General features: G+C 35.4%; 1 protein-coding gene across 5 annotated transcripts in view; it reads left to right on the top strand.

Moving 5' to 3' along the window:
- USP34 (ubiquitin specific peptidase 34) overlaps nucleotides 1-27,089 on the top strand; it is a 148,399-nt gene extending 121,310 nt beyond the window's left edge. For 2 of the 5 annotated variants that reach the window (XM_062571517.1, XM_062571516.1), the window contains exons 58-81: nucleotides 554-634; nucleotides 1,709-1,794; nucleotides 3,004-3,172; nucleotides 3,262-3,336; nucleotides 3,902-4,053; nucleotides 4,462-4,510; nucleotides 4,624-4,728; nucleotides 4,849-4,893; nucleotides 6,211-6,315; nucleotides 8,785-8,932; nucleotides 9,968-10,602; nucleotides 12,162-12,319; nucleotides 13,976-14,054; nucleotides 17,259-17,385; nucleotides 17,758-17,865; nucleotides 18,928-19,032; nucleotides 19,157-19,281; nucleotides 20,320-20,472; nucleotides 21,414-21,537; nucleotides 23,472-23,551; nucleotides 24,311-24,451; nucleotides 24,574-24,720; nucleotides 25,315-25,474; nucleotides 25,807-27,089. In XM_062571517.1, coding sequence (XP_062427501.1) covers nucleotides 554-634; nucleotides 1,709-1,794; nucleotides 3,004-3,172; nucleotides 3,262-3,336; nucleotides 3,902-4,053; nucleotides 4,462-4,510; nucleotides 4,624-4,728; nucleotides 4,849-4,893; nucleotides 6,211-6,315; nucleotides 8,785-8,932; nucleotides 9,968-10,602; nucleotides 12,162-12,319; nucleotides 13,976-14,054; nucleotides 17,259-17,385; nucleotides 17,758-17,865; nucleotides 18,928-19,032; nucleotides 19,157-19,281; nucleotides 20,320-20,472; nucleotides 21,414-21,537; nucleotides 23,472-23,551; nucleotides 24,311-24,451; nucleotides 24,574-24,720; nucleotides 25,315-25,474; nucleotides 25,807-26,417 — 3,768 coding nt within the window. In that variant the 3' untranslated portion in view covers nucleotides 26,418-27,089. The remainder of the gene's footprint in view (nucleotides 1-553; nucleotides 635-1,708; nucleotides 1,795-3,003; nucleotides 3,173-3,261; nucleotides 3,337-3,901; nucleotides 4,054-4,461; nucleotides 4,511-4,623; nucleotides 4,729-4,848; nucleotides 4,894-6,210; nucleotides 6,316-8,784; nucleotides 8,933-9,967; nucleotides 10,603-12,161; nucleotides 12,320-13,975; nucleotides 14,055-17,258; nucleotides 17,386-17,757; nucleotides 17,866-18,927; nucleotides 19,033-19,156; nucleotides 19,282-20,319; nucleotides 20,473-21,413; nucleotides 21,538-23,471; nucleotides 23,552-24,310; nucleotides 24,452-24,573; nucleotides 24,721-25,314; nucleotides 25,475-25,806) is intronic. The other 3 variants (XM_062571518.1, XM_062571519.1, XM_062571520.1) reach the window with 3 other exon arrangements.
- Nucleotides 27,090-27,314: the final 225 nt, after the last annotated feature.

The raw sequence follows: 27,314 nt of genomic DNA, 5'->3' as shown, positions 1-27,314 counted from the left end.
TACTGTTTATTTTTCCTTGTGAATAAAACAAAATTCTTGGAACAAGAAGACTCCTCTGAATTATTTGCTAGGTCTCTCTTTGTATAAATCATTGTCTGTTACTGTAACTTATTTTCTGCTTTTGGAGATAGTAAGGCTTTTCCATGTTTAAAATCAAAAGAGATCTAATTCAGGAACTACGTTCTTCTTTAGGCCTATCCCTACTCTGCAAGATTCTTCAGTTTATGCTTCATTTGAGCATCACTTTGAATTCTATTGACAACATTCTTCAGGATAAGCATGTCCTTTCAGATAACTGAATAATGACACGCAGAATACAGGAATAAGAATATACTGAATGTAAATTTGTATTAATGTTTATTGCTATTGATTGCTATTTATTCCTTCCCGCTCATGCACCAAGGACATTTAGATTTCCACTGAATTAATATTTGCTTTCTCCTTAATATCTGCAGTATCTCTTTAAACTTTAACACTGTGAAAGTTAGACTAGAATATATTTTTATGCTTTTTGATTTGGAACAAAACTAAAAAAAGTATGTACCTTCTGCAGTGGTTTTTGGACCGTATGGCTGATGATGACTGGTGGCCAATGCAGATTCTAATCAAGTGTCCCAATCAGATTGTGAGACAGGTAAGAAACAAATAATGTTGTTATATAGATCAGCTGACCACATCACCCATGAACAGAAATGGCTAATTATTGTGACACATATAATGGTTCTGAAAGTTTAGTGATACCTTTATCTTATTCTTTTTCTCATTCTCAACAATAGTATGTCAAGAAAATGTGTCATGTTTGTATAATACAATATAATAAATTACATATATTTGGTACTCTCTGTGAAAGCTTCTAAATTTCCCTTCTGCCTTTGTTTTTTAGGGGTAGATTTGATTTTACAACGTTGGCTTATTATGCCATAAATTAATACTTTTCTCTGGAAGTGTTATTAAAGTGAAAAAAGAACTATATTAGTAGCATTTGAATTTTCAGTTATCAATGAGATGTGAATATTATTAATAGTTTCATTTATATGTATACTTTCTTTGCAAGTTATTTAGGTAAAAACTTATTATCAGCAATTACTTTCTCTCACCTGAATCTCTATTTAGGTTAAGTCATCTGATTATTATAGTAATATTTCCATAGAAAGACGTACATAGTTTCTGTATGCAACACCTCATTAAAGGAATCTATTTCTTGGGAAAACTCTGCTAGTTCTTAGGTAAAGCTCTAATCCTTAATGAATGTTTTATAAATGAATATTTTTTTGTTTATAAATGAAAATAACCTGAAAGAATCTCCTTAAATTTTTCATAAAAGACCTACTTATAGACAGAGGCAAAATAGAAGAAAGTTTACCAGAAATACCCGAACATTTCAGATGTGTGGATAGAAGAAAAAATTACTTTTATGGCCAGCAGACTTAAGGACATGCTTCAGTGCTATGCAGTGCGTGCTGATACAAAAGCTGGTTCTAGGCTCCTTCTATAAGAACTATTTTTAAAAAACAGTAACTGGTTGAGTACTCCTTTAAAATTTGGTGTGTTGATACACTTACACTCCGAGTGTGATCATCTCGATCTCAGCCTTGATTTTGAAGCTCACATAGAGCTCACATAGACTGAATAGTCTTTGTTACAAAAAACATGTATTGTCATATATTAAAAAAGAATATACAGAATTTACTTATTTACACATTTGCAGATGTTCCAGCGTTTGTGTATTCATGTGATACAGAGACTGAGGCCAGTCCATGCACATCTTTATCTCCAGCCAGGAATGGAAGACTGGTAAAATCATAGCACTTGAATATATATTTTTTTTTAATTTCATGAGTTCCAGCAGCTGCTTTTGTATATTGAATTATTCAACATGGTCTTATAAAAATGAAACTGCTGTGCTGTTTCAATTTTTCTTTATTATTCTGCACTAAATGCTCTCATTCATTTAAAAATACTATTGTGATTGGAGAAGTCAGTGTATATAGATATATTAATTGAAGTGTTTATTCCCTTAGCTAGATTTTCAGCATGGCCTTTCTTTGCAATATCAGTAACCAGCTGCAGGAGTAAATATGGCTACTTATGCATGGCAGTGTGATTGTAAGTTGGATCGAGAGATGCACAAGAGTCATTTTTAATTTTTAAATCCAATATAAGAGGTTGGAGAATAGAATCGAGTTTTGTGACTGTAACTAAATCACAGTTTTAGTCACAAAGTAGAAAAAAGTATCAGATTCTGTTTTTTTTTCTGCTAATTATCAAGCAAACTGTCACTTTATCTCCAATTATAAAATGTTGTTGTTGATACTGATGTAATTGGATGAAGAAAAGTGCTCTTTTTTTCCCTAATGTGTAATGGATTACATTTGTAATCCTTTTCCCTAGCAAAAATGGCAGAGTTTGTGATAACTGTAATGCCAGAATAAAATTCACGACATGAAGATACAGTTTTCGTAACAAAAAATAGAATTTAATTTTCTCTGGAAGCCTTATTTTAAAATACTATGCCATTTATTTTGTTCAGTGTTGATATCCAACTTCTAGTGGATGAATAAGGTTGGACATGTATGTTTTCTCTCTCATCAGGATCCTTTCTCTGTGTTTCAGAGACTGCCTTTCCCTAGTGCCACAGTGTAGCCGGGCGTAACAGCATTCTTACTTAAATTCAGGAAAATTGACATGCAAATCAAGTAGATGATATAAGGAGTAGGAGATTTCATAGACCGATTATTTTAAGAGTTTTTTTTTCTCATTAGAATCTCGATTCAAAATACTAATTTTAATAACCATTCAGAATTTTAAGTGACAGGTGCTACTTTAATTTAAGCAAAGTTGTTATCTAGTTGACATAAGAGAAAGTATCAGAGATCTGAGTGGATCTGATATAGGACAGAGTGGAAAACTTGTGGTTTTTTCTGAAAATCTGTTTAGACCAGTTCAAGATCATTTTAAGTTCTGTCTGTCTGATGAAGTATCTAAACTGGGTTATGTTTTCAGTTCGGATGACATGGACGGTCCTGTGGAAGACATTGGCAGTCGCTCTTGTGTAACTCGCTTTGTGAAGACTCTCTTGTCAATTATGGAGCATGGTGTTAAGCCTCACAGTAAACATCTCACAGAATACTTTGCCTTTCTTTACGAATTTGCCAAAATGGGAGAAGAGGAAGTGAGTATAACCTTGCAATTTTACAAATTGTGTGTGTATATATATACACGTATGTATTTTTCAAGTAATTCAATATCTACATATTTCAGAGCCAGTTCTTGCTTTCACTGCAAGCCATATCAACAATGGTCCATTTCTATATGGGAACTAAAGGACCTGAAAATGTAAGTTGGAGTATCTTTCACAACAAGAACTAGTCTTTTGTATTTCACTTATGTGATCACTGATACTGTCTCCTGAACTTTTTCAGCTGTTAAATTACTTCATATTCATATAATTTTTTATTTCACTGTTTAAGCAAATGTAATATTTATAAAAGATACTGAATTGACTATGCTATAAATCAGTTTTCTATTTACTGAAAGAAAGATATTAAGTAGAAGACATATAAATAGCTCTTATGATACCGTTAGTGATATCGGTTGGATTGTTTACTTCTTTTGTACAACTTACACATTTAAATTTACTTGCAATTTTTTTTATTAAATAGATCACCATATCAGGCTGTATAGTGACCTCAGTCTAGTTTTTGCATTTGGAAATACATTTTAGTTTGTGCAAAAAGAACATCTGAATGTGAAAATGAAGTAACTAGATATTTACTTGATTTGCATCAGGCAAGTTTATTAAGGTGTTAAAAAAAAAATACAAAATATATGCAACATCTTCAGGCTCTTTGAAATTAAGATACATAATGTCCACATGGAAGTCATCCTTATTCCCCTTCAGCCACAGGTTGAAGTACTTTCTGAGGAGGAAGGGGAGGAGGAGGAGGAAGAGGAAGATATACTTTCTTTAGCAGAAGAAAAATATAGGCCTGCTGCACTTGAAAAGATGGTTGCCCTGATTGCTCTTCTAGTTGAACAGTCTCGCTCAGAAAGGCAAGAGCTTCTGAAAAATTAAAAATCAATAGCAAATTCTAATCTAAATTATTTTGACATGAAATGAGGAGTTTTCGGGGGGGGGTGTTTTTATTTAACAACCATAAATGAACTTGTATGTGGGTAAGCTGCATTTTTGATGATTTTAAAGTAAATATTTTGTCATTTTTGACCAAAAAATAGATTCTACCTAAATCCTTGAATACATTGTTACCCTCATTCTTTCTTTTATTTGATCTAATTACAAAATATTTATTATTGTTCAGTTTTATTTCATTACCTTTGTTTTCGTTTATGTATTTTGATATGAGGATTATGAACTAACATTCATAGTCCTGTATGTCTCCTCAAACCTGACTAACTTAATAGTTTCCAAAGGAAAGTGATAAAGGTTTTCTTGTATTTTAGGCATTTAACTTTGTCGCAAAATGACATGGCAGCATTAACAGGAGGAAAGGTAATTCATTTAAATATAAATGCATAAGCCTTAAAAATATACACATATATGTGTGTATGTGAGTGTACATATGTAATTAAAAGATTGTAGTAATATGTTGTTATTTTTTACAGGGTTTTCCTTTTTTGTTTCAACATATCCGTGATGGTATCAACATTAGGCAAACTTGCAATCTCATTTTCAGTTTGTGCCGGTACAATAATCGACTTGCAGAACATGTAAGTATTAGAAGCTATACTATTTGTTGAAGATCTTTTCTAAAAGGTGTAATGGGGTGATTTATTATTTTAACTGAATAAGCATAAGTCTAAGTGAGTTTTGTTTGTTTTGTTTTTAAGATTGTGTCCATGCTTTTCACATCTATAGCAAAGTTGACTCCTGAGGTATGTAAACATACTGCCTGTCTATTAAATAATTTGTATTAATATTTTTCTGTTTTAAATTACTTAATCCTTTGCTAATCAAAAGTTCTGCATGGAAAATGATCCATGAAACTTTCTGTGACAGAAAATAAAGTCTAACTGCACTGTATATTAAGTCTTCTAAAGCAGAAATCTGGTTTGCAGTTTCAGATAAAAGTTTTATTCGAAGACAAATAACGTATTTCTAGATTCTCCACATATCTTTATCATCTGGTTGTCCAAGTTCTGGGGCATTATTTTGCAGTTCTGTGCATGCAAACACATTTCTTAGTTTGAATAAATTCTTGCCCTGATGATAACAAAAATCCTGAGAGTTCCAAATGAATTCCACATGAAAAATATATGCAGAGTGGAGAAGTGTATGTTCACACAAGGACATTCTTGTATGCTGCTGTCAGAAAAGGAAAATAAAAATCAGGAAAAATTGAGGGCTTGTCAAGCAGAGGAGACATAATCATGGTTGGGAAAGAAGCACATGCTACATGATTCTCATGACAGCTTTGCTTTGTGTGATAGAATGGGCACTATCAGATGACAATCTATTCCCTCCTTCATGCTAACATTTGCTACATTTTTATGCTTTTTTGCTTTGCACATATACATATGCACAATAGACACCCTTGGTGAGGTGCAAGATATAAAATAATAATAGTAACCATTTTATCAAAGCATTTTTAAAAGCTATGCAAGTCTTAACAAACTTAAAAAAAAAATGAGAGCTAACATGGTAGAGTAGAAATGTTGATGGTTTCAGAAGGAAACTGTATACCAATAATAATGAAGAGCTTAAACCCTTAATAATTATGTGATACTATTGGATAAACTTTTCAGGATGCATGTTACATGTTATGCAAACACATGAAAATAATAGCTTACCTGAGATAGTGATACCTTCTATGTGTTTAAAAGGGTAAATCAGTAAAGTCAACATTGTGCAGCTTAATATTTGCCCTTTGAGAATAATGTCTTAAAATTGTATGCTGTTATTTTCTGTATACTGTATACTTTTCACTGTAACTGTATACTTCTACTGCTGGTCATATCTAGTATGACAGTGGTGCCAAGCACTAGCTATAACCAGTGGCTTAATTCTACTATATATACATATGTGGATTGTTTACAGATGAAATAGTAAAGGATTAAAAGCATTTAGAATTCTCATGTCTGAAGTTCATAGAAATTTATTTTTGTGCAAATTTTTTGAGTTTCGTAAAGAAGTCTCTCAAAATTATTGGGTAAAATGAAAGAGATCAAAATGGATATTTTTATGCATTACAGGCAGCCAATCCCTTTTTCAAATTGCTGACAATGCTAATGGAATTCGCTGGTGGACCCCCAGGAATGCCACCCTTTGCTTCTTACATTCTGCAGAGGATATGGGAGGTAAAATTTGTAAAAGCAAACAGAAGCTGAAATGCCTTTGTCACTCTTTTACACTAAAGTATTTGAAAGGGTTTTACAGTACACTATCTTCCTTACTACATCAGTTCATGATCTCTTTTTGTGACTATTTCTCTCCCAAATAAATAGCAGCAGCTAATAGACATGAAAAGTTCTGTTGTAATTTATGGTATTTTAACATCATTTTGGTTAAGTGGTACTTCAGTTTAATTATAAACTTTAGTTTAAGGAGAAATAAATTGATTCATAATCAGGATCTAGAATTCCTCTTCTGGGCAAATTTCCTCTAATTCTTCTCAGTTATGATTTCTCAAGGTCTAAAATGTTTCAAGGCCTGTCCTTTGTCAGTGTCTTTGCCCATTATGTACTGGTTCTTTGAATATCAGTTGCATATTTTCTATTCTCTGTATTCATTAATACTTTAACAATTAAAATAAGTATTAATTCAAATCTGATAATTGATGTGGTGCTGGAGAATTCTTGCTTGCATTTCTAAAGAAAGGGAGAAGATGGCCCAACAAAGTGGCAGAAGCATATTTCCTGGCTCTGAGAAATGCTTCAAGAATTAAAGCTTTTATTTTACCTACCTGCTGTTCAAATTTCCAGTTCAATTTTTTTTTTTATTTGTTACTGTCTAAGAACAGTGTATCCAGCTGAAAGACTATTGAGGACAAGCTATTGAATGTTCATTCCCTTTAGTACCTTTTTTTCGCCATTTTTTTTTAATGACTCAACAGAGAGGGGTTGTGAAAGGTTATTACTGTGCAAAATTTGGGCCCGTGATAAAATGTAAGCCTGAATATCCACTGAAATACTCTGGGGTAGAATATGGTTTGTTGATCATGAGCATTCTGCTACTGATTAGAAGTGGTTACAGAGATAAGAACAGTTAAGTAATCTGGGAAAGCGTACACTAAGCTATTATTAGGTGTCTGATCTGAATATGAACTAGCTGCAAATCCTGTAGCTCAAGTAGAGCTCAAGAGGAGTTCAAACAGTGGATCTCAAAGTCAAGAATGAATCCTACTGCCTTCTGTGTAAGGGAAAGTGGTAGATTATGGCTTTCTCTTAACAATGAGGAAACCTTTTTAAAAGAGATTTTAAAATTAAGCTTCTTATGACAATATATGAGTTGTAGCATAAAGTATATGTGCTTCCTGTTTCAGTCACTAACTACAGGTTTTATGTATATAATTTGCCATGGAATTTTCTTTTTTATTTCCTTCCTCATTCCCACTATATATACACTGAGCCTGTAGAGGAAGCAAGTTGGTAACAAGCTTCTGATGGAAAGCCAAGCTTTCAGCAACGTAGAAGTCATCAGTGTGGTCTGCAGTGTTGCTAGCACGATCATCCTCACATTGTTGACATGTTTGAAGGTTTAGATACAAATTATGCAAGCATGGGTGGGAGCAGATGTTAATGCATAAAGAGACTGATTTAAGGCATAGAGCTCACTTTTGCAAGCATTTCCAATTTCTAGAAGTCATTAAGAGGTGATGGGGTGATGTGGACAGTGAACTACTAGTCTCTTTCTTGGAGATTTTCTCTAGCTGTTATGCAGAAAACTTGACAGATCAAACTGTTATTTCTAAAAAGGGAGGAGATTGCTCTTGATGTATTGATTTTTAAATGGAGGTTAAAATTTTATAAGCGAGTCATGTCAGCCTCTTGTATTCTTTAGGTAGGTTATAGTATCTTGGAATGTCTTCACCACAGCAGTCTCTTCCTGTGGTTCCTTAGGTTCCTTCATTTTTCCTTATCTAGATACTTAGACCTTAAGGTAAAAGGCAAACTGTTTTTAAAAAGTAGCAAGTTAAAGAATACATTTATTGGCCTGATAGTATGTCAGCAAATTTCTGGCGCAACTAGAAAGGCACAGGAAGGTTCATCATCTCATGTCTGTAAAGCTTTTATGACTGTACAGCAGCACTCCACCGGCTTTTCATTAGATTTGAAAAGCATTAGATGAATGTGTTCCTTGAAACTGCATATTCATAAAAATCATAGTTACACTCAACCTGAAGCTAAATGAATATATATGCATGCCATTTATATTCCTTTGATATAACTTGTTCAGAAAGTATTGATTCACTGTTAAGGTTGTGCATTAACTATTTTTTTTTTAATTTATTTGTTTATAAGGAAAAGCTTATTCAGTTTTCTCTTTCTACATTTCAACTCTTAAATAAGTCAAACTGAAAACGTACAGAAAAGGATATGTAGAGCAACTTCCTGGATTACATGACAGATTGTGCTTTCAAAAGCTCCATACAAGATTTGGAATCTCAAACCCCACTGAAATATAATAGGGCTTTTTCTGGTCTGCTACAAAATGTTACCTGATTTTGAAAAAAGTTATTGAAAGTCTTAATAGTTGTTTTTAAGTTATTTGGTACAATCAGTAAATACTATCAAGATTCTCTTTAACTTTTCTTATTCTTCTTTCAGGTCATTGAATACAACCCATCTCAGTGCCTGGATTGGCTGGCTGTGCAAACACCTCGAAATAAGCTAGCTCACAGCTGGGTGCTGCAAAATATGGAAAACTGGGTTGAACGTTTTCTTCTGGCACATAACTATCCTAGAGTGAGGACTTGTAAGTTAGTTTAAATTAAAGAAATTGCTTCTTATGTTGTGGCAAGTTGTTAAGCATGTGCCATTCCTATCATGAATGAAACATGTCCTTGTGCTTGCCTTTCCTTCCTTATTCAATTGTTTTAGTATTGCTTCATTTTAAAATATTAATACAACTGTGGTTCCTTGTCAAAACATGTTACCTGTAGTTGATGAAAGGCATTTTCATTTATTAACTTGAATGATACATTAGTAAGTTTTTTTTATCCTACGTAGTTAATGTACATGAGTCAGGATAACTCAAAATAAGAAAAAGGACTAATCCAGTAGATTCCACACAAGAGTTTTCATCACATAGTCACACTGTGGTTAGGAATAGGAGTTGCTGATTTTTGTTTTTTCACTCATCGCAGACTAAGTGTTTTTTTTTTCTTCTTTTTCTTTTTTTGGAGTCCTTTGACTTTGTGGATCCAGGAAAAGCCTGTGCTTCTCCCCAGATCCAGGGTGTCCTGGCTCCCTAGTTTGTTATGCCAAGAATCCCACTGCCAGGTCATTGCCAAGATCACTATAAATGTGATGTCTCTGTATTTTTATAAAGGGAATTCCACAGTAGCAAAATATATTAAATTTCAACAAATTTTCTAGACTGTGGTTGAGAGAAATAGGAAAACTAGAGATACAGCTTTGCAACGGTAGAGATCTTTAGGCAGGTAATGTCTTAATGAAGCAGTAGACAATTTATTCATAAAAAACATCATCTTGTTTTGTGTGTGTGCAACAGGATGCGTCATGTTACAATAGTTAGAGCAAAGCAGTAGACAGGAAAGTAGGGTAAGGAGGCTTGAATGCTGTTCTGAATACCTCTTTTGACCTGCTTTGTACAGGTCTTACTCACTGTTTTTTTTCATCACCATACTAAATATAGCAATACTTGCCAGCTTTTGTAAGATGCTTTGAAATCTGTAAAAGAAATGCAATATAATTTAACTTTTGTTTAAATGACTATTAAGCATGTATGCCCTTTTCAACAGTATAACAAGTTTGTTTTTATTTGAAGCTGCAGCCTATCTCTTGGTGTCACTTATTCCAAGCAATTCGTTCCGTCAGATGTTCCGATCCACCCGCTCCTTGCACATCCCTACACGTGATCTGCCTCTCAGTCCAGATACTACAGTAGTTCTTCATCAAGTCTACAATGTGCTTCTTGGCCTTCTTTCGAGAGCTAAGCTGTATGTTGATGCTGCTGTTCATGGCACTACAAAACTGGTGCCCTACTTCAGTTTCATGACATACTGTTTGATCTCAAAAACTGAGAAACTCATGTTTTCTACGTACTTCATGGACTTATGGAATCTTTTCCAGCCTAAGCTTTCTGAACCGGCTATAGCCACCAACCACAATAAACAGGCTTTGCTATCTTTTTGGTATAACGTGTGTGTCGATTGTCCAGAGAATGTACGCCTTATTGTACAGAATCCGGTGGTGACAAAGAACATTGCCTTCAATTACATCCTCGCAGACCATGATGATCAGGATGTGGTGCTCTTTAACCGTGGGATGCTTCCTGCCTACTATGGCATCCTGCGCCTCTGCTGTGAGCAGTCCCCTGCGTTCACGAGGCAGTTGGCTTCTCACCAGAATATCCAGTGGGCCTTTAAGAATCTCACGCCACATGCCAGTCAGTACCCAGGAGTAAGTAGATTGATGCTGAAGGGTGCGGTTTCTTTTTGTAATAGTTTCTCCCTTACTGAACTTCTCTTTTAATGAGAGATGAGAAGACTTATTTTATGTATCCAGTGGTAAAAGTATGATATTTGATTTTCAGTATAAGTAGTTAGAATGTGTTTAGATGCAGTTGCTGTCCTTCTGCGGGGGTAATATTTTGTATTTTTTTTCCCTTTTTGCGTGGCCGTTGGAGAGCATCTGCTTTTTGAGGATGCAGATGTTGATATTGCTGCTGTTCTTCAGTATTCTGAACCCCAGTTTATGAGGATCAGGGACCTTTAGTGGTGGTCTCCAGAAAGCACATAGCATTCTAACAAGCAGACCTGGAGGAATTCCCTGTTAGTTTCCTCTTTGCTTTCAGGTTTTTGAATAGGACCAAAATTTAGCATGTTTCATTTGAACGGGATGGCCTGTTCACTTTGGGAACACTTGTGTATCTTTTGTAAGGCACTGGAACACTGAGAGTTTCACTATCTCTATGATACACATGCGATAGAAAAATAGGTACTGGTTAAAATATTCTGTGTGTGATGGTGAGCAAACAGGCTTACAAAACTTTAAGAGGCCAAGCATGCATTTTTGCATGGTTACTCAGTGAATCTTGCTCTCAGGTCCCTTATGCGTGTGCAAGGACAGAAAGAATATAGAGATTATTCTCTCTAGGTAGAGTAGGACGATATATGGAATCTTCTGGGTTAAACTTCTGTCTGATTCAGCTCATGGAGTGAATTTACACTCTGGCTGTCCAGAAATAGTACTGCTACTTTCCTCGTTTGCATCTCCCCTCCAGTCTCCATTTGTATCACAGGCAGCCCTGCTTACTCCACTGTGTTTAATCTTCCATGCATATAGGACTTCACTGAGTTTTAGCACAAGCAACTTTCTGGATTACGTTATTTAAAATATGAATATTATCCACAGAGAACATGCATACCTGTGCTGCAGAAAATGACTCTGAATTCCTGTAGGAAAGCCAGGAACTTTGATCACATGGAGCTGGATGTCCCAGATTCTTCTATCTATGCATATGTAGCAACAAATTTACTTACTGTACTTACAGAATAACTTACTGTTAGTAAGTGTCCAAACATCCTTTTAAGATTCTAAAGAGCTATCTCAAATACCTGTACAAGTTATGAATATTGTTTTGAAATCTGCTGCTAACTTCTTCAGAAAAATAGGATATATGATGAGCATCATCAGATAGTTTATGTCCTTATCCACACAATAAATAGTAAAGGCTAAAGTAAAACTGCATGGTAGATAGAAAAGAAATAGCCACAAGTTTTACATTTTATTTTTTAGCTTTTAGGAACTATTTAGTTTAAATTATTTCAGTTTCAAATGTTGTCTGCTGAATTTATAACATTGTTATAAAACTTAAAATATATTCACTGCTAAAGTCGCTTCCGTGTATTTCTTCTATGTATTGCTTGGTAGAATTAATTCCGTGGAATAAATAAGAAGATACAAAGGATAACATATTGAGAGAGATTATGCTAACCTAATGTTTTTGTGTATTCTAGGCAGTAGAAGAACTGTTTAACCTCATGCAACTATTTGTAGCTCAGAGGCCAGACATGAGAGAGGAAGAGATAGAAGATATAAAGCAATTTAAGAAAACAACCATAAGCTGTTACTTGCGCTGCTTGGATGGACGGTCTTGTTGGACTACCTTAATAAGGTACGTTAGTAGTGAAGTTGTAGTATAGCAATCTAATCTTGTTTGAACAAGAACTATGTTTTGTGGAATGTGAAGTACTATAAAAAATAAGGTTGTTCATTTGACATTTTTTTTCAGAAAATTTGCAAGGATTCAGAAGTAAACCAGCAGAACGTTAAAATTATAAGTTTTTTTTTTCCAAAGGCTATTGCCCATGAAAAATTTATTCATTTATATTTTCATTTATTCATTCATTCATTTATTTGTTTGTTTTAGAAGGTTCATCATCTAAAAATTCATACAGCTAAACAAATACTGTGCAATAAACGACTGTAAAACAAGTTGTATTTTGCCCTACGAGGAACAGCTGCAAGAGCTGGGCCTGTTTAGCCTGGGGAAGAGAAGACTGAGGGGGGGTCTGATCAATGTGTACAAGTACCTGAAGGGAGGGCGTCAAGGGGACGGGGACAAACTCTTTTCAGTTGTCCCATGCGACAGGACAAGAGGCAATGGGCAGAAATTGAAGCACAGGCAGTTCCGCCTGACCGTGAGGGGGAATTTCTTCCCTGTGAGAGTGACGGAGCACTGGAACAGCCGCCCAGAGAGGTTGTGGAGTCTCCTTCTCTGGAGATCTTCAAGGCCCACCTGGATGCAACCCTGTCTAACATGCTCTGGGTGACCCTGCTGAGCAGGGAGGTTGGACTAGATGATCTCCGGAGGTCCCTTCCAACCTTACCGATTCTATGGTTTTGTTACTGTTCAAAAAGAAAAAGTGTGACAAAATGGTATTAGTAGAGCCCCTGAAAAAAAAACTAAAATCAATCAAACCTGCAAATTCAGCATTTAATTCAAAATTCCATTCTCCTACCCCAGCCTATCACGATTTGTCTAGATTGGCAAACCAGTAATTTCATCTGCTGTTATTGGCATTCGTTCTTGGGCAGAAATGTTACTTAGAAATTATACTGGTGGGGCAGTTTTTTTCTTGTATCATATCTTCAAAATTTTGAGTATGTTTTAGTAGTATATCTGACACAGGTGACTTTTTGGTTTTGTTTTCATTTTATTTTAGAGTATAACTATAAATAGCCTGAGTGCATAGGCCAGGCAGTAGAGTTTTAAATGCTATTGTTGATGGACTGAAATGCTCCTGTGAAAAGGAGAAATGGCCTCTGCTACTTGAGGTGTTAAACCTAATTATCTGTCATAGAGTGCAGCCTGACTTTCCCAAATGTAATGGAGGAATCTTGAGATGAATGGTTAATTAGCTGTTGGCTAATTCTTTATTTTCTGCTTTATTACATAAAATGTTCAGATAGAAATATTTTTATACAAGTCCAAGCATATGCTTAACTGGACCTTCTGTTTAAATGCGTATTTGAGAAGCACGTATTTCTCTCTTTTGAAATACATTGTTTTCCTCAGTTTTTAACATTGCTGCAGAGATTTGGATAATGTGTTTGTAAAGTTTATTTATAAATTACTTTGGATAACAGGCTGTTTAAAAAGGAAGCTGATGTGAGAGACATTTTTTAATAAAAAAGAAAAAAAAATAAGAGCAGTTAGGTTTTGTTTTTTTTCTTCTGTGATTATTTTCAAAAATACAACATTTGCATGAAACATGGAAGGGTGATAAACATTTTTTAGTTCTAAGTGTTTGGATTTTTTTTTTCCTAGTGCCTTCAGAATATTACTAGAATCTGATGAAGACAGACTTCTTGTTGTGTTTAATAGAGGATTGATTCTGATGACTGAGGTAAATATTTTGCTTTGTAATTCAAATAAACATCTCACTTTCTTAACTCATCACTTCCCCTTCCTTACAAAAGTGTTGGCTTTAGGTTGTTTTAATATGATATCATTTAAAATAAAGATGTGGAATAATACGAGACATCTTAAGGATCATACGAAGGCCAAAAACGATTAGTAGGCGTTTTACATTTCTAAACAGTAATACAGGAACTGTAATGACTAAATTTGAGGCAACAAAAATCTTAATACTGGATAAAGACAATGGTTTAATTGATAACTGACTTGGTAGAACAACTATAAAATGATGTAGCTTAAATAGGAAGGATGAGCAAGAAGTAAAATGTGATGTGTTGTCTCATATATCAAGGATGGATACACTTGTTCTGAGGTCCATTATGGAGAAAAAATTAGGTCTGCTGAAAGCTTATAAATTAGGAAGAAACGGCTTTTTTTGACATGATTCTTCTTATTACAGATGCTGTGAGTGAATAGTTAAGCACAGTCAGAATTATTACTAGTAAAAAGGGCTAAGGTTACAGGTGAAAATACCAAAATAACAACTTAAGGGATACCCGGATATCTATTGTGCTTACAATTTTTTGAACACAGATGTCAGTTCAGATTAGAAGTGCACTTTTAAGGCAACTCTCCCTATCTTCCCTCTGTACTCTACCTTTGCTCACAAGAAGGAGTGGTCTAAGAGCACATAACTATATTCCTTTCAGATGAAACTAAACCTCAAGATGTATTCCAGGAGCACAGGTCGTGTGCTCCAGCTGTAACTGGACATTTAGTCCATGCGATCAGAATTAGTCCAAAATAGAGATAAATAAATAAATAGTGCAGCCTTGAAATGTATGCAGTTTGGATGTCAAGCCCTCCACACCAACTGTTACATTCTTTAGATCCACTGGTACTGTTGTGCTGTAGGAAAAGCCTAAAACATGTTCCTGAAATACTCTGAACTGTTAGTGGCAACTTTTTGAAGGTGAGATACAACAAGACTAAAAAGGGCAAATAAAGTGCTTATTTTTTCTTCTAAAGTGGGTGGAAGCGGTTGGATTCTATTCAACACTTCCATTACTGAGTTGATTGGTGGACTAGAAAGTGTCATTAAATATGCTGGCAACACAAATTGGGAGGCGTTTAGGTGTGTTTGAGAACAGGAATAAAAGTCAAAATGATCTAGATGTGTTGGAGACACTGTGTAAAAATAAGATGAAATTAATTCTTGGCATATGCAAAACAGTGTAACTGAGGAACAATAAACTGGTATAAATCTATTATACAGAACAAGTAGATAGACAGTAGTTGTCACTGTACAGTAAATGGAATATTAGAATAGATTGTTTTGGAAAGATGTAAGCCAACACAACTGGAAGCCTTCAAGAGTAGCTTGAGCAAACATCTGTCAAGGATATAAATATACTTAGTCTGCCCTAAGGCTTATGGATGGATTAGATGATTCTTTAAGGTTGATTCCAGCTCTATGACTTGTAAAAAAATATATATATATATATATCTAACTTTTGGATGTCTTGGTTTGTATTTTCTGCAACTAAGTGTGATAGAAAAAGCTGGAATTACAAAATCAAATAGAAAAGGCAAAAACGAAGACACTGCAGTACTATTTGAAAATTAAATTTTCACAGTCTTGTTACAAATTTAAGCCTATTGTGTTAGCTGTAGTTAGTTACTCCAGAATATCTATTCCTCCTTATCTTTTAAATGCTTACATTCAATAAACTTGGGCTAAAAAGTTAGGAACCAAACAGTAACCTTATTCACAGTTAAACTCATACGTAGACTAACATACAAACATGTATGTGCACCAAGTATTGTTGTTTAACAGCTTAGTTAACTTTGATCCATGCTAGCCATTAAAAATTAAGATTATAAAGAATACCTAACGTAGGATGCAATTCATCATCAGGTAAAACATTACTAGAAATTAGATAAAAAATTTCTCAACATCATTAGATGTTCAGCTCCTAGCTGAATTGCTTTGCAACTTGATGCTACCAGGCCTTATATTTTTCACTTGCTCACTGAAAGTATTTTGTGTGGTGGAAAATACTGTATTAAAGAATTGTCACATCCAGAAAACAGTTTTCCACTTAGCAGCATTGTCCATGTATCTTTCATCTTTGTAATATAAAAATTTTGTATCGAGATTTTGTATTACAGGAAATGAGCTTCTGTTTCCTTATCCTTGAAATATCTCAGCAGATTAAATTTATTTTTTTACATCTTGTGTTAGAATTTTTGTGATGTTGGGAAATGACTTGCTTCTTCCTTCCCAGTATTTCTATAAATCTGAGATGCCCGAAGATACAGTTCAAAATGGAAAGTAATTTATCTGACACAGAATTGTGTATCATATATCTTTTAACAGCATTTTGAAGCGTGATTAGCATCTATATTAATCTTCTGTTTTTTTTCCCCTAAATTCACATATGGGTCTTTTTTTATGCAGCTCTAATATCATTTTGTATCTAGGCAAGAAGACTGAGATTAGAGAAAATAAAACATTTCCAGTTACGCTTTGCTTGCTGGTTTTAGATAAATGTTAAGTATGAAAACTTTGTAATTGTGTGGGCTCAAAGGTAATTGGCAATCTGCCTGACTGTCTCACTAATGTTTAAAGCATTTATCTTGAAGTTCAGGATGTTTTTTAATGTATATCTTTATAAGCTGTATTGGATGTGTTCAGAAGATGCTCATTTCTTGAGCAGAGGTAGGTAGTTATTTGTGTAGAGGTTAATGTTATACTGTTTTACAAATTCAGTTTCCCATGGCCCATACATGTGAAAAATTTGATATCGATGTAATTTTTGGGTTGAGTGAGAAGAACAAAAATCAGTATTATAGCCAAAACTAAGTTACAATTTAACTCATGGACAAGACTACCTCTTTTTCATTATTGCCAAAACTATATAGGCAAGTCAAGAATTGTATCAGGTTGTTATATAAAATGCCTGTTCATTTGTTCTCTCTCCCCTTCCCCATCCCTATAAATATTCTAATTGTGTATATAAACTTAACACTCTTTCTAAACATTGGCATCTCTGACTAATTTTGTATCTAGCACAGTACATTTTGATGTATCTTGTTTGAGCATAAAATAAATGTAAAAGCATTGTCTTTAGAGTTAGAAATGATAATGAGTGTATTTGGCAATATAAAGCTCTGCTTTCTTTTTTTATAGTCTTTTAACACATTGCACATGATGTACCATGAGGCCACAGCCTGCCATGTGACTGGGGATCTGGTAGAACTTCTGTCTATATTCCTTTCAGTTCTGAAGTCAACACGTCCGTATCTTCAGAGAAAAGGTTTGCTTATAACTATTTTAAAGGATTTTACCTGTTGTTTGTTAATTGAGTTTTCATAATCCCAAAACTGGCCTGTATCTTTCTTGTTACCTGGTTTTAATAACTGATGTAATTTCCATAGAGTAACAGAGATGACATTATCAACAATTATTAAATTATTAAATTGCTTATTGACATAATATAAAACTAAATGAAGTAAATTTGATAGCAGTAGACCGGTGACACATCATAGATTTCTAAATTGATTAAAATCATGTTGAGGGGGAAAAAAAAAAACAGATTTTTGAAACAGTTCCACAGTAAAATTCTCTGCTTTATTTCAAGAGCTGTTGAGAAATTAAACACATTTATATGGTTTTTTTGCATTTGCAGATGTGAAACAAGCTCTAATTCAGTGGCAGGAGCGAATTGAATTTGCCCATAAGCTCTTAACTCTGTTAAATTCATATAGTCCTCCAGAACTCAGAAACGCTTGTATTGGTAAGTCATAATACTGTAGCTGCCAGCAGGAAAGACCGGCTCTACGTAGTTACCAGTGTTGAACTTTAAATTCTGGTTTTACAATTGTAAATGCTCATTAGATACTACATAGACTAGGACTGCTTATTATTAATATCATCAACAAAGTTACTGTTCTAACTAATTTTATTTTCATCAGGTTAAAATTAATATTTATATTTTGGTAGGCATTGCAGATTGTGTGCACAAAAGTTTGCATTCGTTTGAAAAGCCAAATTGTTAACAAGCTTAATTTAAAAACAGATTACATTGATAAAGCAACAACTCCTGAATTCAAGTGTTAGTGAGTTTAGAATCATATCCCAAATCTTACATTGAAATTCCAAGTAGTAACTAAAGCTCCTTTCAGAAGGATCCAGGGCAACCAAGTTACTCTTGAGTAACAACTCTTAATGTCTATTATCCATTTACTGCAAAATATAATAATTAAAGTAAAACTTAAATTCCTTGTAGAAGTGAATGGATTTGCTTTTTAAAATATAGGCATAGACATTATATAAAAAGTGTCTTTCTTGCATTACAAGACCTGTTTGAAAAGATTTTCTTATTTAGATTTTTTAAAATATTTTTTAATGGGTACAGTCTTCATTTTTATGCATGCTGATGAAGGCCTAAAACATTGTCCACATTAAACCTTCTTTTTGTGATTTGTATGCATTTTCCCCTTATTTTGAGTGCCTTTCTCATTGCCCTCCTGACTGCTGCTGGTTGACATTTTCCAGGCATCAAAACAGATATGGTAAAGAAGAAGGAGAGAGGGTAATTTTGTTGAGCTTCTACTTTCTACAACCTGGCACCACTCTCTTTGGTCACTGAGCAGATTTTCTTCTAGTAGAAGAGGTGAAGGGAATCTTGACTGATTTAGGTGTATTCACTTTACCTGCTATTCACAGTAAAGCATACCTCCACGATGCACGCTAGCGGAGTGATATGATAGGTGTGAAAATGCATGAGCCATAAGTTAAAGTGTTTGCTGTTAAGAAATAACAATGTATAATAGCAAAAACAACTTTTTGTTTGTAGATGTCCTCAAGGAGCTTGTACTTTTAAGTCCTCATGATTTCCTACATACTCTGGTTCCATTTCTACAGCACAATCATTGTACATACCACCACAGTAATATCCCAAGTAGGTATTTCAGTGATCGTATTTTGAAGTTATATTACACTATAATTAATCTATCATGTGCCCTATGGATTTCAAATACTGACTTTTTTAATATATCCTTGTTTTATCCTAACTTATACTACAGTGTCTCTTGGACCTTATTTTCCATGTCGTGAAAATTTGAAATTAATAGGGGGAAAAAGCAATATTCGTCCTCCTCGTCCTGAGCTTAATATGTGCCTCTTGCCTACCATGGTGGAAACCAGCAAGGTATGTAAATATATGATCATATGAATAGCTATTTCTCTGCTGTTTTCCCTCTTTTTAAAAGTATTAAAAGAATCCAGTAGCATAATACATTTACTTATTCTTTATTAACAAAGCATAATTCTTCTTCAAGATGTGTTGTCCTCATATACTCCATTCTAGATGTGCACTCCAGAAGCACCATTTCCCTGATTCATATTCTAGATGTAATGACAGTTTGAACCTTGTATTTAGAAAAAAAAAATCGTTTTGATGATCTTCCAATCTGTTTGTGGCATTTATAGAGAAGACTTAGGAGCAGCCCAGGGATTGTCCAAATGAGTTTCAAACTATGTTCAGATTTATTAACAGATAGTTGAATAGATCCTTCAGGTTTTGTTAGAGTCCGTTCCACCAGGACTGAAGCAGAATCTATTCTTTGTTGGGGTAGAATACTGATACCTGAAACATGCAGGGCTGTTGTGTAGGACTTTACATCTTTTACTTTCTATTTTCCCTTCTGTGGGCTTCCTGCCAGCTTTGGTTGGGGCTACTTTGTAGTCACTTGCCATGTCCCATTACTAAAGTTGCAGCGCTGGCTTTTTAGTTGTCTAAGGTGGGATTCAACTTGCGTAACTTTGCCTATCTAAAAGGTCAATGTCTGGCTCTTTCTATGGTTAATGGAGAGAAATAGTTACTACCCTCAGGAGGAGATTCATCCTACCTGTCTTAGACAGCTGAATCTGGATAAGTTGACTCTTCCTCTGGAGGAGTCTGTGTGTCTCTCCACTGACTGCAGAGAATACTTAAATCACTAGATTTTAGATAGCTGAAGTCAGGTAAGATGAATCCCACCCCTGAAGTGAATATGTATGGACAATCATTTGAAGAAGGAAAACTGGTTACTTGCTGTACAGTAACTGTGGTTCTTCAAGATTTTTTGTCCACACAGATTCTGTGGCCCTCCTCCTATGCTAACTCAGAGGAGTCCTGTCATAGGGGATTCTTATTGGTGAAGGAATTGAGTGGTGGTTGAAGCCGCCATACCCCTTATGCCCTCAGGTACAGTGGTCGCAAGGACACACTGGGTGCAGGCACAGCCCCAGTGGACACTGCTATTCAGAAAGAATCCAATCTCCTGCACATGGGGCGTATGTGCACGTAGATGGGAATCTGTGTGGACAACACATTTCGAAGAAGCACGGTTACTGTAGGGTAAGTAACCCTTCTTTTTTAAAGCTTTCAAATGATGCTTTGTATATTTGTGTACCATCAAATTTACTGTGTAACGATGCTTTTAAAAAACTGCATAGAACCAAAAATTGTCTGTAGTGGTTTTCCCATCGTGTATACATCTGTAATGGATGTGACAGAAAATAATGTAAATATTTGAACTGAAAAGTTATTATATTATATGACAGAGTATCTTGCATTTTGTAATGCATTCATATATGTTAGGAACCAGCAGATTTTTAAGCCTTTAAAACCACAATTATGTTTACCTGTGTTTTTGCATGCTCGTTTTTCATTCGTTTTGTTTATATATATTTGTTTGCTTGAATTTCTTTCTGGCTATCTGGTATACACAATCTAATGCACTTTTGAGCATGTACATTCCAAATAGTTTTAAATGCTCACGTATAAAACCCTTGGCGCAAATGTATCTTTTGATTTGAGATATTCCTGAAAATACTGCTTTGAAAGCTTCTGAAGTGTGGTTTTAAGAAAATTCTGACTTCTGAAGACAGACAGTAGCTGACAAATTATGGTCTAAAAAGCAGTAGTGTATATTCGGATATCTGTATATGATTTAGAATTATTGCCTTCTTGTCTGATCATCTTCAAGATGTGGTTTTCATGCAGCTTTGTGCCTTTTCAGTCTGCTTGTTCAGAATACTGCAACAAGGAGTTTTTACGGGTAGAGGGGAATTGAATTTGCCATTCCTACTGTGGTCTCAGTATTATGCTTGCCAAGGAGGTACTGATGAGACACGGCTGGCCTGGGTTAGACTTGGAAATTCTCATAGTTTTGTTCTGTAGCATTGGATTAAACATTTTAGGGCAAAGCGTGTGGTAAGATTAAGCTAAATGCTTAGGAAATCTGGTAGCTGTTCAGTTGCTTACGTAGTTTGAATGAAGCTCTCTTAAATCTTCAGGGCAAAGATGATGTTTACGATCGTATGCTGCTAGATTACTTCTTCTCTTACCATCAGTTCATCCATCTACTGTGTCGAGTTGCAATCAACTGTGAAAAGTTCACTGAAACTTTAGTTAAAATGAGTAAGTATGAAAGTTATGTGGCTTAAGTAAATTTTCTTTTGCTGCGATAATGGTGCTTCTCCACTGAGTTTCATGTTTAACGTTTTTAAGTAAAATCAATGTTTGTGAAACTTGTGATAACAGTAGTTTTAGAAATTAAAGTTTTATTCTTGCATGCACCGAGTTGTAAAACGGATATAATAGCAGTGCGGTTTTGTCTGCCTGATTGTCATGCCTCAGGCTTGTGCAGAAAGAACCTGAGGCAACCAGTGAGATTTGGTTAGAATCTGAAACCCTGGTATCTCTGCTAATTAATGCGGTCTCTGGCAATTAGGATTTTACCTGCCCGGGAACACGTAGGGTCATCTAGGCAGCCACTGAATGGTGCCCATTCTGTTGTTACCAACCTGGGATTAATTTACTCTGTTGGTTTGGAAACCACCATGATACTTAACTAAGCTTATTACCACTCAGTGAATATAGTTTGTACCTGAAAACACAGACACGATTTCAGCTGTGAAAGTAGATAGCACTAGTACTTGGGTTTCTTCCTGTAACAGTGTAAATCTATTTTTTTTTCAGTGTGTGAACAAGGCATTGATGACTTTATCTGTATAATTACTCCAGCTATTTTACTTGGTTCTCTACAGAAGAGCCTCCTGGTCTGAATTGCCCCATTAAATGCATGTGTTAGTCTGAAGGAACATCGTCTTTTTATTGTTCTTTTTTCCACTAAGGCACCTTAGGGTAAGCACAGTGTGCTCGGTTCAGGTGCCCCAACGTCAAAGTCATGCAATCACAGTTATCCCACAGACACACTTGCTGGGAGTCACCTCACCTGACTCCCGTTGCCTAAAACTGAGGCATCTAGCCAGACGCCTGCTACACTTGTCTTCCAAATTATAAAAGCCAAATGCAGACATCATTTGATACTTAGTGCTTAGAGCAGCACTGGAAAAAAAAAAAAAAAAAAAACTTGCATTAACTCCTGCAACTATTCAGAGTACCCCCATTACATTTTAGAAGACTATAAAAGAATATAAGCCTTCACTCTTTAATTACCTGAGTCCAAGAACTTAGGGATTATCTTATTTTAGACAATTTTGCATTTGATTCATTCTGGTGATAAGAAACGTGTTGCTCTCCTGAATATTGATTCAAACAGTGACCTATTGGCATTGTTCCCATTAAAGGTTATTAAGGTTCCTTCAGATGAAAATTTATCTCCTGATTCTTAAGATACTTGCTTAAACAGCATGAATCACCTTCTGAAAATGCCTATTTTCTCTGCCTGTACAACCTAGCTAGCTAGCTTTGTTTAGATGTCAAACTTTTAGACAGTTAAAGCTATGCAAAATTAATTGTGTCCATGAAAACACTATTGGATGTTCTTTTGGTTGCCTGAATCACTCATTTGTTCAGTATTTGTCATTTCCTTACGGTTTTAATTCTATCATTATTAATGTGTACCATAGGTTTCTTGGGTAAAAAAAAGTTTATTGAGGGTGCGTATTGATTATTACTGTTCAGTGTATCCCTTAACTCTTCCATTGTCTAGGTAACCATGGTGCTTGGGGGAATAATGAAGATTATCCTGTAAAAATTATATGCTATTTTAAAAACATATTTAAAACTTTGAGATATTTAAAACCTTTCAGTGCTTTAGTTGACCAGTTAACAATGTAAGAAAACAGTAATGAATCTGGTTACAAATCCATAACTAAAGCCAGCTCCTCTTTTAGTTTTTATATTTTTTACTTTTCACAGAAATACTCATGGGATGTATTTATTAATTGTACTGTAAAATTGGTCTTTCTGATCATATCCTTTGAATGTGGTCATATCAAATGAAACAGTACTTTGGAACTGCGTATATCAGCAAATGAATAAATCCAACAGAGATCAGCTTTAGATCATTCTCACCTAATAACTTTTATTTTTTCATAAAATTTCAGGTGTCCTCGTTGCATATGAAGGTTTACCACTTCATCTTGCATTATTCCCCAAACTTTGGACTGAGCTTTGTCAGACTCAGGTAAGGAAAACTAATTGAATGGAAATGCAAGCAAATATGGTTGATTGTGAAGCAGCTATTAATCAGTAAATCATAACTAGTGGATATTATTTACTAATTCAAAATATTAACATTTCAAGTAGACAGTACCTCTGTTTATGTGGCATGTCATCTAATAAACCATGATAAATCAAGTATAAACATCTAGCAAATTATGTTTGGTCCCAGGATTCCCTAGGTCCTGCAAACTCTTATGCAGTAACTTTACAGGGTACATTGTATGGGAAGAACGGGGACCTGTGCAGTGTACAGAATTTACTTCTTTCTGCTTCTCTGAATTCTCTGCTTTTTGTATGATGCAAGCACTGGTGTGATGGAAATAAAAATTGAGAGATCTCTAAGCCTGGTGTCTTCCTTGTGCAACAGATTGTAGTGCACCCACTGCGAGCCAGGGGCCTTTGCCCCTCTGCGGGAGGAGCCTGCAGCTGGCTCACAGATCAGGAGAGACTTCAAATAGAAACTGATTGTGATAAACTTGCGTTCCCATGGAACGAACCTTAAAAACTGAATTTTGCTGATAGCGATCAGCAATAGTTATTTTGTACAATTTACTATAAAATATAAAAATGATAAAAATATTTCTGGACCATCAGGTAAGAATTTTCCAGTATCAGTGGGTCTGGTTAGATTTCAGACAACCAAGACAAATGTTGGAGACAATATTAAGGGAGTGTCGTACTTCCAGTGATGATTTTGCGGTGTTCTTTCTTTCTTCACTAGTCTGCAATGTCAAAGAACTGTGTTAAGCTCCTCTGTGAAGATCCAGTTTTTGCAGAATACATAAAATGTATTCTAATGGATGAACGGACCTTCCTTAACAACAACATTGTATATACCTTCTTGACCCATTTTCTTCTAAAGGTATGTGGTGTTCTGGTGACAGTTTATACTCTGAGAAATGCAGTCATACATGTTATTTTGATTTAGTATATTGCTTTCACAGTGCTTTTTTTGTGGTTTTAAAATAAGTCTTCTCTTTACAGGTTCAAGGGCAGGTGTTTTCTGAAGCAAACTGTGCCAACCTAATCAATACTTTAATTACAAATCTAATAAATCAGTATCAAAGCTTAGAATCTGACTTCAGCAATCAGAGAGTCGAAATTTCCAAAGCAAGCTCTACTTTAAATGGGGTGAGTCTTTTCTAAGCCATTCAAATCGGGGAAACTTTTAGGAGGCAGCTTGTTTTCTATGGAAGCACTTCAGTGCCGTGTGGCAGGCTCTAGTCAGGAGAGGGGCGTTTTAGCTGGATGTGGCGCACAAGCGGAATCGCGAGGGCCGAGCTGTAGAAGCTCACTGCCTGCCAGAGGTTTTAACCTCTACTGAAGAGGCAGTCGGAAGTTTACAGAGCACCTGTCTGAGCTCTCCTGAACTCTCCATGCTCGTGGTGGCGATCATAGGACTAGGGGGGCTGCACATCATAGAAATAAATCAGTAACTAAAAGAAATGCAGAGTGTACTGGAATTACGCGTGGAAATGTTCTAACCAAGCAAAAGGTTTCGTCTTACAGTGAGCAACGCAGTGTTGTCATCTGCTTAGGAACAGATGGATCTACACGAAAGTCAACATGTAGCAGTGAGTGAGAAATTTCAGTAGTGTAAATATATTTAGAACGTTCAGAAGTGTTCAGAACATATTGGAGCCTCTTTTTTATTACACAGATAGGGTTAATCAAATCAGACTTTTAATTTAGGCTAGTAATGTTTGTTTACTTCTGTTTTTTCAGGACCTCCGAGCACTTGCCTTGCTGCTTTCAGTGCATACTCCCAAACAGCTCAATTCAGCCTTGATTCCAACTTTACAAGAGCTTTTAAACAAATGTAGAGCATGTCAGCAACAGAGGAACTCGTTACAAGAGCAAGAAGCCAAAGAAAGAAAAACTAAAGGTTTGCCTTTTATAATGTTGGTGTCATTCTAATCTTTTTTTTTACAAAATTAACAACACATTGCTTTCTTAATGATGAAGGCAGACTTCTTGATTCCAGTTCCTAACACTGAACACACTACACAAGAAGTTACTTGATCATGGGGCAATTACCTGAATTGTCTCTAAGGAAAGAAATATTTTTAATAATCAATGTGTTTACTTTTGGGGAAAGTTTTTGAAGGATAAAAATGTGACATGGCAGCCCTACTACTTAGGTGTATAGCCTGCAGACGATGCAGTTTCCTTAATGCAGATATATAGATTTTTTTCCCCCCCCCTCCTCCCTTATAGATGATGAAGAAGCTACTCCTGTAAAAAGAAGACGGGTCAGCAGTGATGAGGAGCACACTGTAGACAGCTGCATCAGTGATATAAAAACTGAACCACGGGAGGCATTGACCCCAACAAGCACTTCAGATAACGAGACAAGGGACTCTTCAATCATTGATCCTGGCACTGAACAAGATCCTCCTTCCCCTGAAAACAGTTCTGTCAAAGAGTACAGAATGGAAGTTCCATCTTCGTTTTCAGAAGACATAATGCTAACAACGAGGTCACAGCACACAGAAGAGCAGTCGGGAAATGGTAAATTTGAAGAATGCAAGGAATTTAAAGACCTGCAGACTTCAAAGGACTCCATTGTAGCGGAGGAGGACACAGAATTTCCTTCCACTTCAATTTCAGCAGTTTTATCTGACCTCGCAGATTTGAGAAGCTGCGATGGTCAAGCCTTACCATCCCAGGACCCGGAAACTAGTTTATCAATCAGTTGTGGCCATTCCAGAGGACTTTTTAGTCATATGCAGCAGCATGACATTTTAGACATCCTGTGTAGGACCATTGAGTCTACGATTCATGTGGTCACAAGGATATCTGGAAAAGGAAATCAAGCTGCTTCTTGACATTAGATGGAGCATGTCTGCTTTTAAGTCTTTTTTTTTTTCCCCAAAATGCTGTTTGTATAAGTTTTGCTTATTTCTGTTTTGTGCTTCAGTTTGTCCAGTGCTCTCTGCTTGAATGGCAAGATAGATTTATATGCTTAATTCTTGGTCAGGCAGAACTCCAGATTTTTTTTTTCTTTTTTTTTTTTTTTTTTTTTTTTTTTTTTTTTTTTTGCATCTACCGTACACTTTCTTAAAGGGCAATCAAATAATGGATATGTTTTATGTAATTAAGAGTTCACTGTAGTGGCTTTCATTTAATATGGCTGTCTGGGAGAACAGGGCTTCCTTGCCCTGTACGATGTAATTTAAACTTATGGCATTTTTACTGTGTATAATATGGTGTCCTCTGTGCCAGTTTTGTACCTTATAATAGAGGCAGATTGCCTCAGATCGCTGTGGTTCTTATTATCAAAATTAAGTTTACTTGTATACTAAACAACCACAAGAAATTTGATTCTGTAAAGAATCCTCTTTAGCTGTGGCCTGGCAGTATATATATGGTGCTTTATTTAACAGAATACCTGTGGAGGAAATAAAGCACACTTGATGTAAAATTAATTGTTTTATTTTTATTGACATGATCAATTGCTATTCTGTGCACTTCATTAAACTGATTGTGATGACTTTTCATTTGTTTATATATGTTGCTTCAGTCTGTAGATTTTTCATCAAAGACAACTTGAGAACTCACACAGTTGCAGAGAGAAATGGTTTTCAAATGCATCTGACTTACGTAAATGTGGTCCTTGCTGGTTTATTTTGTATGACTGTTCAGATAGCCGGCGGGAGGTTGTTCACCTTTATTCCAGCAGTTAAGGATGTAACGTGGTGTAAGAGGCGGGTGGATCCTTTCGT

This window comes from Rhea pennata, chromosome 3 (assembly GCF_028389875.1).
Source record: "Rhea pennata isolate bPtePen1 chromosome 3, bPtePen1.pri, whole genome shotgun sequence".
In the NCBI taxonomy this organism is placed as follows: domain Eukaryota; kingdom Metazoa; phylum Chordata; class Aves; order Rheiformes; family Rheidae; genus Rhea; species Rhea pennata.
This window is presented reverse-complemented; position numbering and strand designations above follow the sequence as displayed.